Source organism: Hipposideros armiger, unplaced genomic scaffold (genome assembly GCF_001890085.2).
Source record: "Hipposideros armiger isolate ML-2016 unplaced genomic scaffold, ASM189008v1 scaffold_8, whole genome shotgun sequence".
In the NCBI taxonomy this organism is placed as follows: domain Eukaryota; kingdom Metazoa; phylum Chordata; class Mammalia; order Chiroptera; family Hipposideridae; genus Hipposideros; species Hipposideros armiger.
The window spans coordinates 1597136-1620242 of NW_017731358.1; the positions used below are offsets into that span (position 1 = coordinate 1597136).

General features: G+C 41.7%; 1 protein-coding gene across 5 annotated transcripts in view; it reads right to left on the minus strand.

Annotated features, from left to right (window-relative positions):
* Positions 1-23107, minus strand: part of XXYLT1 (xyloside xylosyltransferase 1) — a 188728-nt gene that overhangs the window by 121817 nt on the left and 43804 nt on the right. For 4 of the 5 annotated variants that reach the window (XM_019650461.1, XM_019650444.1, XM_019650471.1 and 1 more), the window contains exon 3: positions 438-611. The exons of the other annotated variant lie outside the window; for it this stretch is intronic. In XM_019650461.1, coding sequence (XP_019506006.1) covers positions 438-611 — 174 coding nt within the window. The remainder of the gene's footprint in view (positions 1-437; positions 612-23107) is intronic. 5 annotated transcript variants of the gene reach the window in all.

Below are 23107 nucleotides of genomic sequence, written 5' to 3' on the forward strand. Positions count from 1 at the left end.
CAGGTCCATCCATGTCACTAATGGTAAGATTTCACTCTTTTTTATGGCCAAGTAATATTCCACTGAATAGATAAACCACATCTTCTTTATTCAGTTGACTTGATGGCGTGAGCCCTAACTCTTACTTCTCTAAAAGGGGACTCACATGCCCATCTCTACACCTGGAGACCCACTGCTCTGTTCACAAGTCCAGTAGAGCCTCCCTTCCCTCTTCCTGCTCTCCCTCAATGGTTTTCACTCAGATTTGTAACCTCTTTACTTTCCCATGAAGCCTTCTTCTCCCCTAGCACGCCAGCTCTGAAGACCAGAGCTTTCCCAGGCCACCATCCCTCTGATACCTGCTGCGAGTGCTAAACTTCCCGACTCACTTAAAAATTCCAAGCCGCTTCTCTCCTAAAAGCCTCAGCCGCCCTCCTCAGCTGCCTTCGGTTACGTACTATTGTAAGTGTGCCGGGACTTGAAAGCCGCTGCAGAGCTGCTCCCCAGATTGTCATTCTCCTCTTCCAAACCATCCAATACTGGCTCCCTGACCACAGCCCCACAAACAGAACTCAAACTCTTCACTGGGCTTTGATGTGCTCCGTGGGGATCTTCAACTCCAGGCCCCTCTTCTGGTCCATCCCACAAAAAAATGCATGAAAAAAACACGTAAGCCACTGAATGAAAATGCAAACCATATTACTCCATCTCTTAGAACTCCATCGATGACTGCAATTCCCACTGTCCCCAGGATAAAACCCCTGATTCTCAACTCCCAAAGGCCTGCGTGGCCTGACCCCGCCCATCCCTCCAGCCCTGGTCTGCGGCTCACTGGCTCCAGCAACACTGGTCAGGCCTCAGTGTCTAGGGCACGTTAAGCTCTTTCCACCCCGAAAGCCTTCAACCTGTACCCTCCCCCTCTGCCTCCTGGCCCAGCTACGTCCCACCTACCCATCAGTCTCTCCTGAAATGTCACTCTCTCAAGGAAGCCTTTTTTAACACCCTCACACACACCCCAAAATCCCCACTAACACACCACCTGTAGTTAGTTCCCCTTCACGGCCCTCATCACACCTGCAACTAATTAGCCATCTGTTCAATTAACTGATTAATGTCTACACTTGACATTCCATGAGGAAGGAGACCACAGCTGTTTTTCCTAACCCCTGCACCCCAAACACTTAGGGCAGCATGGCTCACAGCTGGAAATCAATAAATCTTTGCTGAATGAATGAGTGAGTGAAATGCTGATAACAACTTCATCTCCCTGCGTCCTTTTTCTGGCAATATTGGCTGAAGCTTTCCTTCTGACAACCCCAACTTTCTCTATTGTGTTCCTTCTTTAGATATCTGCCTTCATAGCCATTACCCCCATTCAATTGTTAAAGGAAATTTCAAACTATCCATGTAGTTATGAGGAACCATGAGAATATAGCCAATCAGTCAGAGAGGCACTCTCCCCCTAATACCTTGCCCTAATGTTTACTGAAGTGACTGAACTCAAGAATGGCAACATTACAGAAGGAGAAAGAAATGGGATTCTACCACTGGAAACTATTCCTCTAAGCTTCTCTGATTTTAATTGCTTTGCATGCAAATTGAGGTAGAGTCCCAGTTGACTGAAACTTTTTTTCATTTGCAGCCAGAAGTGAATGATGCAGACTGCGTTACAGTGAACATGCTCTTAATATTCTGAGAAGACTTGGGGCTAAGCACATGCCTAGATATGATGAACAAAGTTTTGCGCCTGTAAGCTAGATAAATGCCAGGAAATAGTTAAAACCTCCCTTTCTTACTAAACACTTCAAAAATGTGTGCTTGTCTATTGTCAACCTTTTACATACACACACACACACACACACACACCCCAATACTTAGAAAAAAGCAAACCCTTTCTCTCTGACAAAGGCCCTAATCAAGAAAGTCACTGTGTTAATAAATATATCCCAAGGACATGAATTCAACTAATGCCTCAACAAGTGTCTTTGGCTCTAAATTTAGATGTAAGAGTAAACACCTGACTCTAGGAAAGTTCTGATCCTAGAGATACCACTTCTAGACAGGAAAAAAGGTCTAAGGGACAGAATTAAATTAGTTTCCCTCCCAAAGGCCTACTTAACAGGAACAGTCTCTAGCCAGCTAACCACAAATGTAGGACTTGCCCTTCACTCTTGGAGGAAATCCAGGAAGTGAGGCTGAAACAATCCTCTGTGCTGGCTGGAGGAGCCTGTCAGGTGGCGGGGACCACAGGGGCCAGGCATTCCAGCAACAGCTATGATCTGATCTGCAAAGTTTCTTCTGCAGTTTCCTCTCGTTTCCTGAGCGGGACAGACAGTGACAGAAGGTACGCTGGTCCCCAGGGAGCTTTCCAGAAATCCAGACCCCTGAAAAGGCCCTGGTAAGGTGAACTCTGCCAGGCACTTTCCAAGCTAAGAGCCAAAGATGCTTCCTGGGTGCACGTGGTCTGTCCCACTTTAGATCCCCAGGAATCTGAGGCCCTGATCACAAGCACTAGGTGATTATAGGGGCCATCCAGCTCAAGGTTCAACAGCTAAAACTGCTTGTTCCCATTTTGGTCCACTGTTCACTATCGTGGAATAATAGACTCTTGGGGCTCAAGGGGTAAAATTTCTTCCAATCTTCACTCCAATACTTGATTTTCCTCTATAACCAAGCTTGTGTAAACATCAAGCACTCAAATATTTTGTGACTTAACTTGACAGAGCCATCTCAAAACCAGGAGGTACAGCCTGGTAGAATACCATCAGACTGGCCTCAGCTCAAGCTCTGCTCTAGCTTTAACCAGATGTATGATCTTGAGTCACTTCATCTCGCTGAGCCTCACTTTCCTCACACAATAATAATAAATAAATAATAATGCTCACATCCATTGAGCACTTATTATGTACCAGTCAGTATACTGAGTACTTTACACTGATTAGGTAATTCAAACCTCCCAAGAACTTTATGAGTTGGGTACCATATTATTCCTACTTTACATAAGAAAACCAAAATCTAGAACATATATGACTTGTCCACTAAGCTACACAGGCATAAGGGAAACCTATAGGAATCCAGGCATAAAAATAAAATATTAAAAACAAAAATACTGGGCAAAAAGCACAATCAACATGAGTCACATTTCACAGATGTATTCCAGGCAACTTACTAAACAAACAAATAAAATAGAAATAACAACCATCAGCATTGTTGCTGTAATATATTCTCAAAATATTAAATTCTCAACAAAAAAATTTTGAGACATGCAAAAGAAACAGGAAAATATGACCCATACTCATGAATTTAAGCAGTTAATAAAAACTATTTTTGAATGTACCCAGATGTTGGATTTGGCAGACAAAAACTTCAAAGTAGATATTTATAACTATATCCAAAGAACTAAAGGAAAACATGTTTAAAGAGTTACAAGAAAATGTGATAACAATGAATCAATAAATAATTTTGATAGGGATAGATAATGAAAATTCTAGCATTAAAGAGTTCATAACTTTGAGATCATTATGCTAAGTGAATAAGTCAGACAGAAATAGTCAAAAACCATATGACTTCACTCATATGTGGGATATAAAACTGAAGGCAACAAAGGAACAAGACAAGCAAATAAAGAAACAAAAACTCATAGACACAGACAACAGTTTAGTGGTTACCAGAGGATAAGAGTGGAGGGGGGACGATAGAAGAGGGTAAAGGGGGTCAAATATATGGTGATGGAAGGAGAGCTGACTCTGGGTGGTGAACACATAATGCAATATATAAATGATGTATTACAGAATTATACACTTGAAACCTATGTAGTTTTGTGGACCACTGTCACCCAAAAAATTTTAATTAAAAAAAAAAGTTCAATAAAAAATTAAATGCTCATTAAAGGGGTTCAACAGAAGATTCAAGATGGCAAAAGAAATAATCAGTGAACCTGTGTATACAGAGAGAAAATTATCCAGTCTGAAGAATATACAGAAAAAACCTGCAGAAAAATTAACAGAGTCTCAGAGATCTGTGGGAAAACATGAAACATATCATATACATTCAATTAGAGTCCCAGGAGGAGGGGGCAAAGGGAGATAGAAAAATATATACCTGTAGAAACAATGACTGAAAATGTCCCAAACTTGATGAAAAACATTAATCTACACATGCAAGAAGCTCAACATATCCCAAGTAGGATAAATACAAAAAGGGTTACACCTAAAGCATAATCGAACCCTTGAAAGACAAAGAGAAAATTTTAAAGAAGGTAAGTGAAAAACAACTAATCATTTTACAAGGGAGCATCAATATGATTAATGGCTAACTTCTCATCGAAAAAACAATGGAGGCCAGGAGGCAATGGGATGACATAATTGAAGTACAAAAGAAACTATCAACCAAGAATTCTATAGCTAGCAAAACAATTCTTCAAAAGTGAAAACAAGGACCGGCCAAGTGGTGCGATGGTTAAGAACTGGCTTAACCAGAGGGCCCCGGTTCGGATCCCACATATGAGGGCCAGTGACACTGCCCTCTACAGCTAAGATGCTGAACAACAGCTCGACCTGGAGCTGGGCTGCCGTGAGTCACCGGCGACGGCGTAGGCTGCACTCCCTGTGGCAGTGGGTTGCCATGGGCTACCGTGTGTAGCCAGCAGCCAGCGTGAGCGGCCAGCAGCCGCGGTGAGCGGCCGTCCAGAAGCCGGCGACTGATGTGCCTCGCCAGAGAAGAGCGCAATGATGGTGCCAAGTTGGGCCAGTGAAGCAATGTCCTCCACAACTAGACTGAAGAACAATCAACAGCAACTTATCTGTTCCCCTTCCCCCAATTCCCCAGCACTGTTCCCATCCCCCAATTCCCCAATAAAAATCTTAAAAAAAAAAAAAAAGTGAAAACAAAATAAAGACAGTTCCAAATAAACAAAGACACAGAAAACTTATCATTCACAAGCTAGCCATAAAAGAAACACTAAAGGAAGTCCTTCAAGCTGAAAGGAAATCATGCCGGATAGCAATTTGAATCTACGGGAAGAAATGAAGAATACCAAAAATGTTAAATACATGTGGTAATATAAAAGACTAAATATACTTATTCTCATTTCCTCTCTTAACCTTTTTAAAAGACATAAAATTGTATGGAGCAAAAATTATAACACTATTATTGGGATTATTATATACATGTAATAAATATGAATATGCAAAGAAAAGAAGAAAGAATGGAGCTTCACTGAGCAAAGTTTCTATTTTATAGGAATTAAGTTCCTATTAATCTGAAGTAGATGGTTATGTTAAGATGCACACTGTAAGCCCTAGAGCAACCACTATGAAAATAAATTTTAAAAATACAGTAAAAAAAATCCACAGAAAAATTAAAATGATACACTAAAATATACTTATTTAACATAAGAGCAGACAACCAAGGAAGAACATAGGTACCTAAAAGACACAAGACATAGAAAACAAATAGCAAAATGGCAAATGTAAATCCAACCATATCAATTATATTAAATATGAATGGTCTAAACATCCTAAACAAAGGCAGGGATTGCCAGACTAGATAAAATAGCAAGATACAAACTATATGCTTTCTGCAAATGACACACTTTAGATTCTAAGACACAAATATATTAAAAGTAAAAGAATGGGGAAAGCTATGCCATGCAAACAAGAACCATAAGAAAGCTGGAGTGCTTATACTAATAAGAGACAAAATAAACTTTAACATAAGAATCATTGTTAGAGATAAAGAGGAATATTTCAAAATAATAAAAGAGTTAATACATCAGGAAGATATAACAATTATACATGCATTTGCACTTAAAAACAGATCCCAAACATACATGAAACAACTAACAGAATTGAAAAAAGTAGAGAATTCAACAATTACAGTTAGAGATTTAAATATTTCATTCTGATACAACTACACAGAATATTAGCAAGAATACAGAAGGCTTGAACAATATAATCAACCAACTTGATCTGATTATATAGAATACTCCATCCAATGATTGCAGAATATACAATGTACCGATTCAGGACACTGAAGTGCACTGGATTTCCTGGCACAGACTTTATGCTAGTCCACAAAACAAGTCTTAATAAATTTAAAAAGTCTAAAATCATATCAAGTATGTTCTCTGTTTAAAAGTAAAAATTAACAACAGAAATAAACCTGAGAAACCTCCAAAAATTTAGAAATTAAACTACATATGTGCTTCTAAATAACCAACTGGTCAAAAAAGAAATGGCAAGGGAAATTAGAAAAGAATTTGAAATCAATGAAAATGAAAACATAGCATATCAAAATAGGTAAGATATAGCTAATGCAATGCTTAGAAGGAAATTTATAGCTTTACATGCCTATATCAGAAAAGAATGATCTCAAACAAATAACCTTATCCTCACCTTAAGAAACTAGAAAGAGAAAAGCAAGCTAAAACCAAAGAAATCATAAGGAAAAAAATATATATTAGAGCAGAAATCAATAAAAGAGAAATCAGAAACATACTACAGAAACCTAAAGTTGGTTCTTAGAAAAGATCTTCCAAATTGACAAATCTTTACCTAGACTTTGAGAGGGAGACAGAGAGAGAGAGATTACAAAATGATGCATTAAAGAAGATACACCACTACCAATCCTATAGAAAAGCTTTAATGCCAACAAATTAGACAACTTTAATAAAATGGAAATGTCTAGAAAGACATGTTACCAAAACTGACCCAAGAAGGAACAGATGACCTGAATAGATCCTACAAGGTATGATCAAACAATACAGTGAATGTTTAAATAAAAAAAAATTATTACAGTAAAAAAAAACATTACCATTAATCCCCCTCAAAAAACTCTCCCTCACTTCAAACACACTTATCCCATCATTCTTACCACTTTCTGAAGCAGTTCTGGAAGTCCTCTTTTGTGAGTATCTTCAGTTGCGCTGTCATGGCTGTCTCAATGTCCTGAATCATTTTGACTTTGGGGAAGAGCCAGAAGTCACACAGTGCCAGATCCAGTGAATACGATGGATGAGAACACACGTCATGTTTTTATTTGACAGAAATTGCCATATATATTAGTAGCAATGTGTGACATGGAGTGTTGTCATGATGGAGGATGACCTACAGCACACTTTAAACACACCTTCTCTAAACTGTACTCAAGCCCAACTGACTGCACCCAAAAGTTGAAACTTGTCATACACTGTTATAAGGCTTGACATGCTGCTTCCCGTATTGAAGATCCCTGCCTTTCCATTGGATGGCACTCAGCAGCAGCATTCACCATATGTTTTGATCACAACAGAAAGGCTCCATGTCACACATCGCCTCTGGTATGGCAATTTCTGTTACATAAAAATATTTTGGTGTGTCCTCACCCACCTTATTCCCCAGATCTGGCACTGTGAAACTTTTGGCTCTTCCCCAAAGTCAAAATGATTCAGGACATCGAGGCAGCCACGACAGCGCAACTAAAGACACTCACAAAAGAGGACTTCCAGAACAGCTTCAGAAAGTGGCAAGAATGATGGGATAAGTGTGTTTGAAGTGAAGGGGAGTCTTTTGAGGGGGATTAATGACAATGTGTCTTTTGCTGTAAAAAATTTTTTTTGTTTAGACATTCATTGTATTTTTTATCACACCTCATATAACAAAAAACTGAATTTGTAATTTAAAATCTTCCTACAAAGAAAAGTGCAGGCACAGATGATGAATTTGGTGAATCCTATCAAACATTTAATGAAGAAATAATACCAATCTCTCACAAAATCTTTCAGAAAATAGGAGGAAGAAATACTTCCCAACACATTCTATGAGACCGAAGACATTACACAAAAAGAAAATTTTAATTCTTAACAAACATTATTAAACCCCATCTACCAACATATAAAAAGAATTATATAGAATAACCAAGTGGGGATTTATCCTAGGAATGCAAGGTTAGTGTAATATCTAAAATTAATTAATGCAATACACCATAATCATACACTAAACGACAAAACCCAGATGATCTCAATAGACATGATAAAAACACTCAATAAGCTAGGAAAATAAGGAAACTTTTTAACCAGATAAAGGGCACCTTTCAGACTTTTAAAATCTACAGTCAATCATCATCGGAAATAGTGAGAGACTGAATGCTTTCTTTCTAAGACCGGAACAGCACAAAGATATACTTTTGCCACTTCTATTCAGAAATGTACTAGAGATTCTATCCAGCACAATAAGGCAAAAATCATCATCATCATCAAATTAATTAAAGGTATCCAGGTGGGAAAGAAAGCAGTAAAACTGTCTTTATTCACTGATGACATGACCTTGTATGTTAAAAGTCCCAAGGAATCTGCAGAGAAAAACTATAACTAATCACCTCCCAGAGGTCCCACCTCTAAATGTCACCACATTGGCGATTAAGATTTGAGTTAAATGAGTTTTGGGGCAAACATTCAGTCCATTGCACTTGAGAATCTATCCAAGAAAATTGAAAATGTGTGTCCACACAAAAACACATACATGAATGTCCATAATATCACTGTTAATAATGATCCCAAACTGAAAACCATCCAAATGTCCATCAACTCATGAATACACAAATAAAATGTGCTGTATCCATACAATGGAATACTACTCAACAATGAAAAGAAATGAGCTATATCGATGCATGCTACAACATGAATGAACCTCAAAAATGTTAATTTTAAGTAAAGAACCCAAATGCTAAAGATTACATATTGTATGATTCTATTCACATTTAATTTTCAGAAAGGGCAAATGCATAGAACAAGAAAGATCTGGAATTGCCTGTGGCTAAGGGTAGGAGCAGGGAGTAAGTGCAAACAAACAAAGGGGACTTTTTGGAGTGATAGAGGGGTTCTAGAACTAGATTATGGAGACAGTTACATAACTCTATAAATTTATCAAAATCATTGAATTCTGCATTTATAGTGGGTGAATTTTATGGGTGTAAATTGTATCTCAACAAAGCTGATTAGCAATAAAAAGACAATTTATGTAAAAATTATTTTTAAACCATAAAATATAGCAGCACCTATTACACTGGTTGTTGATGCTGTTAAATGCTATGGCGCTAGGCCTTAGCCACTGAGAACGCTCCAATTATAAACTTTGCTACTGTTCTCATAAATGTTCTCTTAAATGCATGTATATAAATCACTTAGCACAGTGCCGGGGTTTTAGTAAGCATTCTGTAAATATTAACTATTATCATTGTTATTATTATTACTATCATCCTGAATGTCATCATTATTATTAATGTGACAGGCATGCCTGGAAGTGCTTTAAGAAGGTGGTCCTGGGCCCTCCAGGGGTGGCCATTATGACTCCTAACCCAGAAATGCCCAGGCAGCCAGAATTGTTCCCATAAGGAGTCCCACTGAGAAGTGGCCCCATTTCTTCCCTTGGATAGAGCCTCTTTCAGCTTTAAAACAAACCAACAAACAAACAAACAAACAAACCCTCTTTTTCTTATTTGTTCGTTTGTTCTTGGAACCATCGCCAGATGGGGGAAAGACCAGTCCTAGTGTGTTGTAAATAAAAGAGATTCATGAATGACAAGTCTTTTGCATCCTGGTCCCTGACTCTTAAAGTGTCCCCCTTCTGCCCACACTACCAACTCTGTTCACATAGCTCTGCGGGGCTGGGCAGTACTGTACTGGGAACTGTCTTCCCAGCACCCACATGGAGCCCGCCCTAGCAGGCTCAGTCAGCCCCTCTTGCAGGCAGGATTTCAGCAACCCCAGCCATGGCTGCAAGGGTCTAGCCTCAGTCTTGGTGTCGCTAAGGTATCCAGGGTGCTTCAGTGGGCCTGGGCCTCATCACAGCCCCCAAGTGACAGTCCCCTTTCCTCCTCATTGGACTGACCTAGTGTGTGTTTGGGATTCTGCCTTAGTTTCCTTGCCTGGTACTGCCGTTCCTTCCAGCCCGAGGCTGCAGCCGGCTTTCCCACATCACCTGCAACTTCCCTACTTCAGGTAGCTGAACCCCATTCTCTGCACAAGGGGCTGAGTGGGAGCTGCTGTGAATAAGCACTCTAAATGCTGGCTTCTCAAAGCACCCAGGAAGCTGCCAAGCTCTCCAACAAAACTTTCTACAATGATGGAAATGTTCTCCATCTGTGCTGTTCAGTGCAGTAGCTACTAATCACATTTGGCCATTGATTGCTTGAAATATGGCTACTGTGAACAAGGAACTAAATTTTCAACTTTACTTGCTTTTAATTAATTTGAATGTAAATAGCCATGTGGCCAATGGCTACCGTATCAGAAAGCACAATATCAGCTGTGAACATGGTCCCAGCCACCCCTCAGGGGCCACTGACGGCATGGTTAGGTGCGCCCTAACCTCATACCTCTCACGCTGCCTTGTTCCCCCACCGCACACGAGGGCTGTGGCTTCCTCCTCTCCGTCCTGCCAGCCCCACCACTGGACCAGCAACCTAACATACAGAAATACTCCCTCTGGGTCAACAGGTGTGCTCACAGAGGTCTGCGGACTATTCCGCCAGTCTTTCAGCAACATATGGTCGGAAAAAACCCAGAGGGAGAAACCACAAAGGGGAGCCAGGCCTGCGATGCAAACATGAGGCATGGTGAGGCCTCTGCTTTCTGTTTTTCAATCTGAATAAATAATTTACTTGGAAGTTTGTCATAATTGCACCATCCTAAGAGTTGGGGCACAAATTACGTAAAACGAAATATAAGTCACATCAGACAGGAAAAAGGAGATTATTATAAAGTGCTTTGCAGGAACTAAAATACCAAAGTAACGAGGGATGGTAGATGAAAGGAGGCTAAGTTGGCTCTAATTTCAAGTCATTAATTGTCACTTCATGGAAATTTTAAAAAAGAAGTAGCACATTTGAAGGCAGAAGAGCGAGCAAAAGGAAGATCCTTTGCTTTGGGACTAGTGGTTCCTTTTATCTTTTTTTTATTTTTTATTTTTTTTAAAGATTTTTATTGGGGAATTGGGGGATGGGAGCAGCCCTGGGGAATTGGGGGAAGGGGAACAGACAAGTTGCTGTCCTTTTGTTCTTCAGTCTAGTTGTGGAGGACGTTGCTTCACTGGCCCAAGTTGGCACCATCATTGCACTCTTCCCGGGCGAGGCAGATCAGTCGCCGGCTTTTTGGACGGCTGCTCACTGCGGCTGCTGGCCGCTCACGCTGGCTGCTGGCTACACACGGTAGCCCACGGCAACCCACTGCCACAGGGGCTGCAGCCTACACCATCAGCGGTGACTCAAGGCAGCCCAGCTCCAGGTTGAGCTGTTGTTCAGCATCTTAGCTGTGGAGGGCAGTGTCACTGGCTCTCATATGTGGGATCCGAACCGGGGCCCTCTGGCATCCCAAGCTAGCTCTTAACCAATGCGCCACTCGGCCGGCCCCTGGTGGTTCCTTTTAAAAAGCCAGTGTTTGTCAATTTTCCCACAGCAGAACCACCTCGGATTGAAAAAAATCAATATGCATCGAAGCAATTATTTTCTGCACCTCCTGCTACTGAATCGATTGGCAATGAGTTTTCACGACTCAATTAGCTTTTAATTTAAAACAATAGCAGCCAGTCTCTATTTTTATCTGGAATATTTATTTACGACAAAAATGCAATGCTCTTTCACATGGTTTCAGAGAATCGGCAAAGGACAGACTGAGGATCCAATACCAGTGGCATACTATTAAAATGTTTTCACCCTTTGGTCCAGTAATCTTACCGTGACGATTCATCCTTGGGAAATAATATTTGAAAGAAAAACTATGTACCTGAAGATGTTCTCAAGCATCATAATCTAAAATGGCAAAAACTGAAACAATCTAAACAAATTAAAAGTCCTAGAAAAAAGGAAATGATTAAACATAAATAAATATAAATCCCCACAAAAAAAACCCAAAACAAAACAAAAGTGATTATATGTCCACTCCACTCAGGCTCACACTTGTCAGTGCTCCAGTGAAACTGCTTGTCAAGGTCACTGATGACCTCCTCATTGCTAAATCCAGCCCTCGCCGTTTGTACCTATCATCAGCATTTGACACGAGTGATTACTCTCCCTCTAGAGAAAAGTTCTGCTAGTTAGCCTCACACACTCCCCTAACCCACACCACGAGCTTAAAGAAAAGTAAACCCAGAGGCCTCCCCACAAGGCCCTCCAGGCACAAGACTGGGGGTGAGGGGAGCTTACACTAGCCTCACACACCCATTACCTTCCATGCACATTGGAGAGAGGTGCCAACCCGTTTGTGTGCTAATCACAGGCTTCACCCTCAGATGCCCCTCATCCGTAAAATCAGACTGGGTGAAGTGTGACTAATTCATAATGGCGGATAATCCAATAACCACTCTGCTGGGGCTTGGAGATATACAGTGTATGTCAGGTTCACCCAATTCTGTCTGGCTTGGATTATAAAAACTAAATTGCATTTCCTGACTGTGGAGCAATGGTTGAGGAAAAGATCCCAGAAGTATACTTGGGAAGGGAGGGATACAAACTAAGGAGGCAATAATTGGCATAGGTGATTCATAAAAAGGATGAGTAACTCTGAGTAGAACGTAGGCTCAAAGAGAGGAGTCATGCAATGTAGAATTCTCTTCCCACTCCCCCTGAGTTCTAGAAAAGTCAATTAAGAACAACTGCCAGACGGTTCTCCTGGGAAGGCCAAGTGCCTGCAGAAGGAATTCTAGGCCACGCTGACTCCACAGTAAGAAAAGGTTATCAAGTACAGAGAGTCAAGGACCTGGGTGTCAAAAGAGCTGGGTTGTAGGGATGACCTCACCGAAGCCACACTAATAAGAACAGTAACAGGAAGCCCTTATATAACATGTTATGTGCCAGGTATCATCTCAGCACACTACATATAAACATTAACTCAATTACTCTTCACAAGCAGATACTATTATTTTCAGTTATAAGTGGCCGAGCTTCATTCAAGTGCCACAGTGTTTTCCGGTGCTTTTAACCATTATGCAATACATAATACAATCTTTAAACATGAACACCCCAGTCATTAGAGAAAAGCCTCATGGTGTTCGCAAGGTCACGGCATCCTCAGGCCTTGATAGCCCATTCAAGATGACTCTTCCATCATAGGGAGCAAAACACCCCTTTCCCTCCCCTCACCACTGAGAACATTGATCACTACAGAAAATTCGGAGAAAAGCCAGAGTCCTCGGGTGGGAGGGCAAAAATCAATTCTCAAGTTAATTAGTAAATATTGGTAGGCATTTTGCCAAGCACACTGGAAAAAACCAATCCCTGTAAAAATCAACTGATACAAGCTTGCTGCCTGAAAACACATTTTGATCAACTGCATTACCAGGCAGTGAAATTAGTCAGCAAAATGAGTGAAGAGCTGGGATATGTGGATGCTGTACTACTGGGCCTGGAGTCAGTGTGTGACAGGGACGAGCAGGGCACACAGAAGAGGCCCCACCAGCAGGACCAGAAGAGGAATCCAGATCAAACAAGTGTACGCTGTTCCCTTAGCCACTGGCTCAGGGTTCCCATCACCACCTTGGGAATGAAAAACTGGGATTGTATCCAAAGTCTCTCAAAATAACCTTTGTGGCTCTGTATACCTACAGACAGAACTAATCATTTCCAATACATGTTTTTGCCACCTTCATTAAGGCCCAAACTAAAGAGGCTCTCTGGGGGGTTATCATCTACCTGTCTCTCATCAAGCCTCCAGTTGCCCCCTTGAAGATGGCCATCCTGACAAACAGGCTGCAGAGATCCCTAGCCCTGTGACAAACTCATGGCAGACCTTAGATAAGTCCCTAACCTTCCCTGGATCCCATGTATTCATTGAAAATAAAAGAGCTGGACTTATAAGCCATGGTGATATGTCCCAAACTGGCGTTTGAGGAACACCAGACTGTAAGCCATTTAGGATAATGTGGAAAGAAGTATTCCATGCAGAAATTAATATGGGAACTGCTGGTGAATCAAAATTAACCAGATTTCCTTCTTGCTGTTCTCCAAGTCTCCAGTACGATGGAGCACATTATGACTCTCCCAAAGGGGATCAAATACTCTTTTTCCACATTTGTCCATCACTGCTTTTCGTATTTCCTATAAGGAGATGCAATTTAGGGAATACTGCTCTACAAGATTTCTTTTAGATCCAATGCCCCGGAAGGCTGTGTAGCAATCCGGTCGGAGCCAAGTGCTCCAGTCATTCTGCCTGGGCTTGAACTCCAGCTCCAACCTAGCCAGCCAGGACCTTGGCCAGGTTGCTTAACCTGCTTCCTTATCTGTAAAATGGGATAAATGACCGCATCCGCTGCCCAGGGTGGATCACATGAGATAATTCATCAAAGTGCACAGCACGGTTCCCTGGTAGCAGTAGTGGGAACAGTGGTAGTAGAATTCTACAACTCCTCTGGAATCAAGCCTGGAAAATGCTTTTCCCGGTGCTTAACAAGAGACCTGCAACTGGCTGTAGAACTTGCCTTTCACCCTTACAACTTGGCTCCCCTCCCCAGACAAGCGCTTTGGGAACCAGTGCTCACCGACCTACATCAGTTGACTCATGTGAAACCCCTCCTGGACTCGGTAGAGCAGGGACCTGGGTCCACGCTGTGATGTGAAGTATACCTGGAAACACCTGTCTAGACTGGGCTGAGAAGTGGGGTCAACAGCCTTGTTCTGTTCTGACTTCATCAGATGCTCGTTTAAGGTTAACAGTCACTTGGTGGAAAGAGCTCTGGACCATATGGTCATGTTGACCAGGGCTCTGGTCCCTGGTCAACATGAGCCCCAGGTCCGATGCGCACTTGTGCTCCCCAACTAGTCACCTCTGTGGGCCTCAGTGTGCCCATGAACAAAATTTAGAAGTAAAGAGAACAGAGGTTCTCAGTTGGAAATGTACATTAGACTTATCCAGGGCACTTTTTTGAAATAAGCCTGTCCAGATCCAACCCCAGACCTACTGAGTCAAAAATCTCTATTTTCACTGTGTATTAAATTCACTTCAATTTAAAAAACAAATCTTTGAGTGCTGGAACCCAGGCAAAGTTTTTTATAAAACCCTGTGGATGATTCTGACCCCCCACCCCTCTTGTTAAGAGCCACTGGCCTGGCTCATCACAAGCTCCCTTTCCAGCATCTTATAAAAGGCCAGTGGACGTTTGGGTTCCTCTGTGAAGTGGGTACTGAACCACTGCCTTTCAAATCAACGGCTGGACAAGGTCAAGATTGTTGGGAAGGGCCCTCAGTCCCTGCAATGGGAGGTGCTCTGTATACCCTGGGAACCTCAGCACATACTTTTACCATATGCTTCTGGGACATTTCTTACAACTACCTATCCCTATAAGTCCATCTCAACCCTTTGCTTTTAAGCCATTCTAACCACATATCAACAAGAGCAAGCACCAGCTGTCTCAGATTCTCCTCCATGATTCTACACTCACTTTACCACAAGTTCTGTCTTGATGCTATTACTTCCTTGTGAATGATCTCATTTCTGCCCTTCTAAACTCAAAAATTGTATTGGAGACTCACGTTTCCCTTTGACAAGGACCCTGACTTGGGTTCACTGGACTGGCTTGTTGTACTTTGGGCCATTTCAGATAGAACACCTATCTCGGCTGGCTCCGCCACACCCAAGCCCCAGGCTGGTACACATGTCCCAGGGACTGTCCAAACCCCATAGGATCTGACCGGCCAATGGATGAAGTCATCATAACCAGAGGCCCAGAAGGACTCAAAGCCTCAGCATTCTGACTAATTCCAAGTTTGGGACTTAGCCACATCTCTCTTCCTTCCTTCCTTCTATCAGTACAGGTAGCTGAGAGCTAACTAAGAGCCAAGAGGACAAAGCACTGGCCAAGGCCACCTTCAGACTTGGAACAAGTCTCTGGAATGTTGAATCCCACTTTGTTCTGGTTGTCAGCCCAGAAGGCTTCAGAGAGACTCACAGTAATGTGAAAACAAAAGAAATAAACACTAATGTTTAGAACTAATCCTAAAATCAACCGACAATGGAATAGGGCAGAGATTGCAATGTCATCTTAAAGAGATCATCTGGTCCCTGGCCAAAAAAATTGGCAGTAACCTGATAGAATAAATTAATAAGTCTTAAAATATTAGGTGTCAATCAAAAGACAAAGAGAATCTCAAAAGCAAAGGCTGGCAGTGCCCATTTAAGCCCTGTTCAGGGGAGAGGAAGCCGTAGGCATGGGCTTTAGAGCTTTCTGGCTTCACTGACCATCATTCTGTCTACCTTTCATCAAATTTCTATAGCTTTCACTCCCATATGTACAGACTGCCATGTCTTCTACCAGCAGCCCCAAAAGGTGAAAACCTAGAAATCCTCAGAACACTGTTGATTTGGGGTCCACAAGCCTAAGCTAAAAGGGTATCCTAAGACTACCAGATCCCTAGCTTCCAACTTTCTGTATCCACAGTCACCCAGTTGGGTAACTTTGAAAGGAGTTACTTTAAATGAATTCAGAGAAGAAAGGAGGCCAGGACTAGTCTTAAGGATAATAGTTCATTTCTCCATTAAAACACTACAACTTACAAAGTGCTTTATCAGAAATCATGGGATAATGTTTTTTATACTCTTGAAGTGTGAAAAACTTTTCTAGGTATGAAACAAAATCTAGAAATCACAAAAGAAAAGACTGTTACACCTAACAACACAATTTTTTCATCTTCGTAGAAAAAGAATCAAAACACAACAAACTGTAAAAAAAATATTTTCTATGAATATCAGGAATTCAGTAAGAAAAAATCACCAACCCAATAGAAAAACAGGCTAAGAATATAAATAGTTCATAGAAAAAAAAAATGAGTGGTTCTTAAAGATGAAAGGAGATCCAATTATGCTCAAAATAAGAAAAACTAGTATTCCATGAGATGTAATTTTTCCCCTATAAAATTGCCAAAGATCAAATAGTTTGCATACATTCTGAGCTGAGTGTGGGTAAACAGACAATCTCATTCATTGCTGGTGGATTTAGAAACTGATATAAACACGAAGGAGGGTAATTTGGCAACATCAATCAAAATTTTAAATGCTCATGCCTTTGACTCAGCAATTTCACTTCTAGAAATTTATCCAACAAAATCCTGCATGTGTGTAAAATCACTTACGAAGAAGATAATACCTGCAGTGTTGTTTTTAATTACAAAATTTGGATATAATCTAAAGGTACATCAACAAGAGACTAGTTAAACAAATTAAATTCCATACAATGAAATACTCTATTGCTATAAAAAGAATGAGCCACCTTCAAACACACTGATTTGAAATTATCAGCAAGACATATTGTCAAGTGAAAAAAAGGTGTAGAACCTTTCCTGGAGGTTGAGAACTCAGTGGCAGGGGATGAGGGTAAGAAGAGTTATTTTCTCTGTATATCCTTTTACATTTTCTGCATTTTGTACAATGAGGAGATGGTTGAAAATGAGAGAGAAAGAGACAGAGAGAGAGAGAGAAAAAAGGGAAATTTAAATGATTTCATTAATGTGGTAAATCTATATGCATTGGTATCTAAATGTCTATGATGTTATTAAGTGTGGGGGAGGCAAAAGAAAGTTGTAAGTCAAAATGTAGGGCTTAATTCCACCTACATTAAATAAAACTTGTGTGTTGGTATGTGTGTGTTCATAAATACACAGGAAAAGGTGTAAAATGATACATACTAATCTATTTACAGTGCTCACTCCTGAAAAGTGGAGTAGAATTGAAGTAGGAAAGAAGGAATAAAGGAATTTGTACACTCGTTACCTTTAAAAATCTGCATTTTTAAGATTTTTCTAATCGACCATCCACAAGTTTTTGTGTTGATTACTATATTCTTCATTTCTAAAAGTTCTATTTGGTTGTTTTTCAAATATGCTAGATCACTTTTTGCAGGTGTTTTCAGGCTTGTCTTTTGTTTCTTTAAAAATGGACAGCGTACATTGTTTTTATGATCTGTGTCTGCTAATTTCAATATCTGATGTCTTTAAGGGTCTACTTGTGGCATCTCTTGTTTTTGTTTTTGCTGGTTCTCACTCCTTGTGCCTTGCTTCCTCTGTGCTTATTTTTGGCTGCGCACTGTTCACTGTCCTTGAACATTATTTGTGAGAATGAAGGTGGCCAGGACAACTTTCAAGTAAGTTCTTGAGAGGTTTGTGGATCATTCAAATCCCTTTTTACTGGTAAAGAGCGTGGGCCCTGGAGTCAGGCAGTCCAAGTACCGGTCCAGTGCTCCCACCAGGGCTGTGTCTTGGGGCAATTTACCTGATCCCTCTAGGCCCAATTTTCCTCACCTGTAACAGAGGGACTTGTACCTCTCTGAGCTTACAGGGGATAATGTAACACATATACAGATTCTCCTTGAATTATGATGCGGTTACATCCCAATAAACCCATTGTGAGTTGGAAATATCCTAAGTCAAAAATGCATTTAATACACCAAACCTACTGAACATCATCGCTTAGCCTAGCAGACCTTAAACGTGCTCCTGCACGTTTACATTCGCCTGCAGCTGGGCAATTATCTTGAGTTTCAGCTCAAGGGTAACGGCCTTCCTCTTCCCACCAGAAGCAGGAGACACAAATGGGTGTTTTGTAGACATGGTGGGATGGGGAGACACAAAACACACTGTCTGAAAAGCACTGCAACACAGTACACCGTGGAACATCAGTTGTTCACCCTCATCATCGAATGGCTGGCTGGGAGCTGCGGCTCACTGTCACTGCCCAGCATCACTAGAAAGTATTGGAGCACATATCACTAGCCCAGGAAAAGATCAAAATTCGAAGTACAGTTTCTACTGCATGCATATCGCTTTCGTATCATCACAGTAAAAAACAACAACGAAAAAACATAAGTCAAGCCATCATAAGTCAGGGACTGTGTATAGGAATCACATGCCTGGCACAGGTGAGCTTTCTCTACATGGTGGCATTTATTATTACTCTAATATTTACAACCAGGATCTGACCTAAGGAGATAGCAGCAAGAATATGGAGACGGGGAGGGCAGCTGGGAGAGAATGACTGGGAATGGGGGTCTCTTCCTGACTCACCTGTAAGCTCTGTGAGGCTGAGAGCCATAAGGGTACATCTTAGCACTTCGCACAGGTGACCAAGTCCGTGGTGGGTGTTAATAAAAGTGTTAGAGAAAGTTGAGACCTGAGTGAAAGGGACTGTGTGATAAAGAATGTGTCCTCTGGGCCCTCACAGCCTCCACACTTGCTACCCTAAGAGTGACTGCCCACAGAAAGCCTCCTGCTAAGTCACAGTAGCCCAAAGAGGAGGAACACTTTGCTACCAGAGAAAGGGTCTGGCTCCCATACAGGGGTGGCATGTCAGGGACAACGAGACAGAAACAGCCAGCAGGTTCCGTGCAGAGCAGTCCCAAAGACTCCTCTAATACCCTCTGACAGATCCATCCTCTCCGCTGTGCTGGTATCTCTTCTAAATGATTCCTCCGTGCGGTGTTTTTCTGTTTAAGTCTGTTCTTATTCCTCGCAGCCCCTCTCGGAGGAATGCTGGGGCTGTCGTTCTTTATGCTGATGGGGCTGGGAGTACAAGTATCTGCTGTGCTGCTTGTATGAGGTCACCAAGGAAGCTGGGGACATTGAGTCCGGTCAGCTCCTGGAGCAGAGGCTGCCACTAATGCCAGGGGCATTAGTCAACAGCAAGGGAGCGGGAAGGATGACAACAAGTGAGGAAATTACAGTCATGTTAGACATAGCATAAGGGAGGAGGCAAGGAAAGTGTTTTTAAAAAGCCTCGCATTTTTATTTCTAATAGAACCTGGAATTTGCTGCGCATGGTATTCTATGAAACTGTCATCATCTTAAGCAAATCTGGACCTGTGGCTAAAAGGCCAGTGTGCGCGCATGTGCGCGCACACACACACACACACACACACACACACGCGCACACACACACACACACACACTAACACTACACACTGTCACCTACTTGTTCCGGTCAGCAGGACTGCTAGGCAGCCAAGACATGGAAAAATGAGAGGGTGACTGAAGGGCCAGTCCTAGCAGCCAGAGTGCTTGTGCTGGAGCCCACTTGGGTGGTGGGTGGGACTATGGTCTCATGGGGTGCTCAGGCAACTTGAGTATATCATTCCTGCCCTCAACATCCTTAAAAAGCCAAGCTGAACTAAACATGCCTGATCTGCAGCTATACTGCAGAATCCAGCGAGGCTGGGAAAACGGAGGGGAGGACCGTCCATAGATGTCTACAGTATTTCTCTAAGGTGCTGTGATGCCATTTTCAGATGCTCTCACAAAAGAGAAGGCCTGATAGTCCCAGCTGGAGACAGTTTATAAAGCAGTTTTACATGTATCATCTCAATCATGCAAGATAATCAGAGCATGTTTTCATGCCCAGTTGGTAGGTCAGAAAATAAAGGCGGTGGGAGAGAGGACCAATACATTAAGAGACTCGAGAAACACACACTTTGCTGGTGGACAGGTAAAATGGTACAGCAACTCTGGAAAAGGTTAGTAATTGCTTACAAAATTTAACATGGAACTACTGTAAGATCCAGCTACTCTGCTTTCAGGCATTTATTCCAGAGAAATAAAAATTCATGTTCACACAAAAACTCGCACACAGATGTCATAGCAGCTGTATTCATAACAACCAAAAACTGGAAACAACCCAGATGTCCTTAAATGGGTGAATGGTTAAGCAAACTGTGTGGTATATCCACACCGTGAAATATTACTCAGCAATAGAAAGGAGTGGATTATCGATGCATGCAACAACTTGAATGAATCTCCAAAGAAAGCCAATCCCAAAGGTTACATACTTTACGATTCCATTTATATAACTCTTTTGAAATGAGAAAAGTATAGAAATGGAAAACAGATTAGTGGTTGCCCAGGGTTGGGGGAGTGAGTGTGGTTATAAAAGGGCAACATGGAGGATGCTTGTGGTGATGGAATTGCTCTGTATCTTGACTGTATCAATGTCAACAGTATCTTGGTTGTCATGTTGTATACAGTCTTGCAAAATGGTACCATTGGGAAAAAGTGGGTAAAGGATCTCTGTATTATTTCTTGCATCTACATGTTAATCTATAATTATCTCAAAATTAGAAGTTTAATTTTAAAAAAGAGAGAAAGGCTCAAGAGACATGTAGCCCTTATTTAGATCCTGATTTGAACAAACCCATTTCTATAACAACACATTTCTAAGACAATTGAAGAATGTAACACTGCTTGGATATTAGATAATAATAAGAAATTATTAATTTTTAAATGTGATAAAGATACTGTTATATAAAGAGTCCTTATATGTCAGAGATACTAATCAAAGTATTTAAGAATAAAATAATAATATGGTATCTGGTATTTGCTTTGAAATAACCCAGGGTTGGGGGAGAAGGCGGTGAGTGGGAGTAGGGATAAAACAAGATAGGCCACGAGTTGATAACTACTGAAGCTGGGTAATGGGTACACGGGAGTTCATTATGCTATTCTTTCTACTTTTGTATATAATTGAAATTTGCATAATAAAAGAAGAGAAATGTAAAAAGCCTGAGAGAGGATGTATCTTTTCCCCTCTCCTCCCATGTCAATGGCTGGTCTGCATCTGAGAGCAGCAGACACACACCTGCCTACCTCCCTCACACACCCTTGCTGAAGAGGCAGGCTCAGGTGGCCAGGTTTGGTACCACAGGGCTCCATCTGCTCTGATCCCAGCTGACTGCATCAGTGACAACAACAAAAAATCAACAATTGATGGCTGTGGGCTGGCAGATTCTCTTTCACAATCTGAAATGGGAAATACCAAGAGATAATGCCTGTTATAGAGAAGTCCTAACAGACCAAAGCCGCCAAGCAAGTGTCAGTTCCATGGGAACAGAAAAAAATCACATTTAAATAAAAAGCAGTTGTAGGAGAAGAAAATGGGGAAGTGTAGACAGAAACAAAGACACTATCAGAGCGATAGAAATAGAATCACCAAAATGGGTCCTAGGCGCTGCCCTACGTTCTGAGCACTCGTGTTCCAGCCCCTCCAATAATAGTCCCTCTTTTCTTGTGTTGACTGGCATGAGTCTCACCTTCTCATGAGAGAGGGAGAAGGGAAAAAAGAGGTGGGGGGTAGGAAAAGCAGGCAAGGAGAGCAGCTAGAGTCCTGGGAGGTCATCAGGCAAGGGCCGGGACACCCCGACAGAAGGCTCACAAGAGGAAGCTTACTTGAGGTCAGCCACCAAATCAGCACACAGTCAGAAGTTCACTTCTGTCCCAGACACTGTGAGTTCCCCAAATTTCCCAGCTCTGTGATTAATGACTATAATGGGCAAACCTTACTATGTGATAGATGATGCTTTAAAAAAAAATCTATATCGTACCTGACTACCCCAACTCAATGCGTAAGAGAAACCATCACCCACCGCACCCCACATGCTCACCTACCTCTCAGGGAGAAGTTATGCCCCAGAAATTAAGATGTGAATGAGATTAGGACAGGAACCAGCCAAACCTAGTTAAGGAATCAGTCCTAAACCAAAGCAAGAACTGGTATGAGGAAGAGAAGTAAAAAAATCCAAGGTTTAAGGCACACAAGATAGCTTCGTGGGAGGCGAGCAGCTCTAAGACAGCATTTTATCATCAGAACTCCACACCCCCGTGGCTGGGAATAGTTACCTAGTGGAATCACTTGGCTGCTGAAAGTTCTTATCCATACATTGTGGGAATCACCCTACCCCACCCACATCCCCACCTCAAAGGCTTTCAAATTTTATTAAAAAGTTAAGGTTCAAGGGGCGGCCGGTTGGCTCAGTTAGTTAGAGCACGGTGCTCGTAACACCAAGGTTGCCAGGTCAATTCACACATGGGCCAGTGAGCTGCGCCCTCCACAACTAGACTGAAGACAACAAGTTGACTTGGAGCTGATGGTTCCTGGAAAAACACACTGTTCCCCAATAAAGTTTAAAAAAAAACAAAACAGTTAAGGTTCAAGTCACATCATATCATGCCGGACTTAGGACGCTCAAGAGGTTTTTGTACTCCCAAAGGGCCAGCAGAGGCATCCTGCTGACACTGGGTACTTGGAGAGCCTGCCTTCTGGGGACCCTTCTAATAGGTGGAGCAGTGACCAGGAACTTGGGGAAAGCCTTCCAGGCCAAAGGAAGAGCTGAGCAAGCCCAGGAAGCAG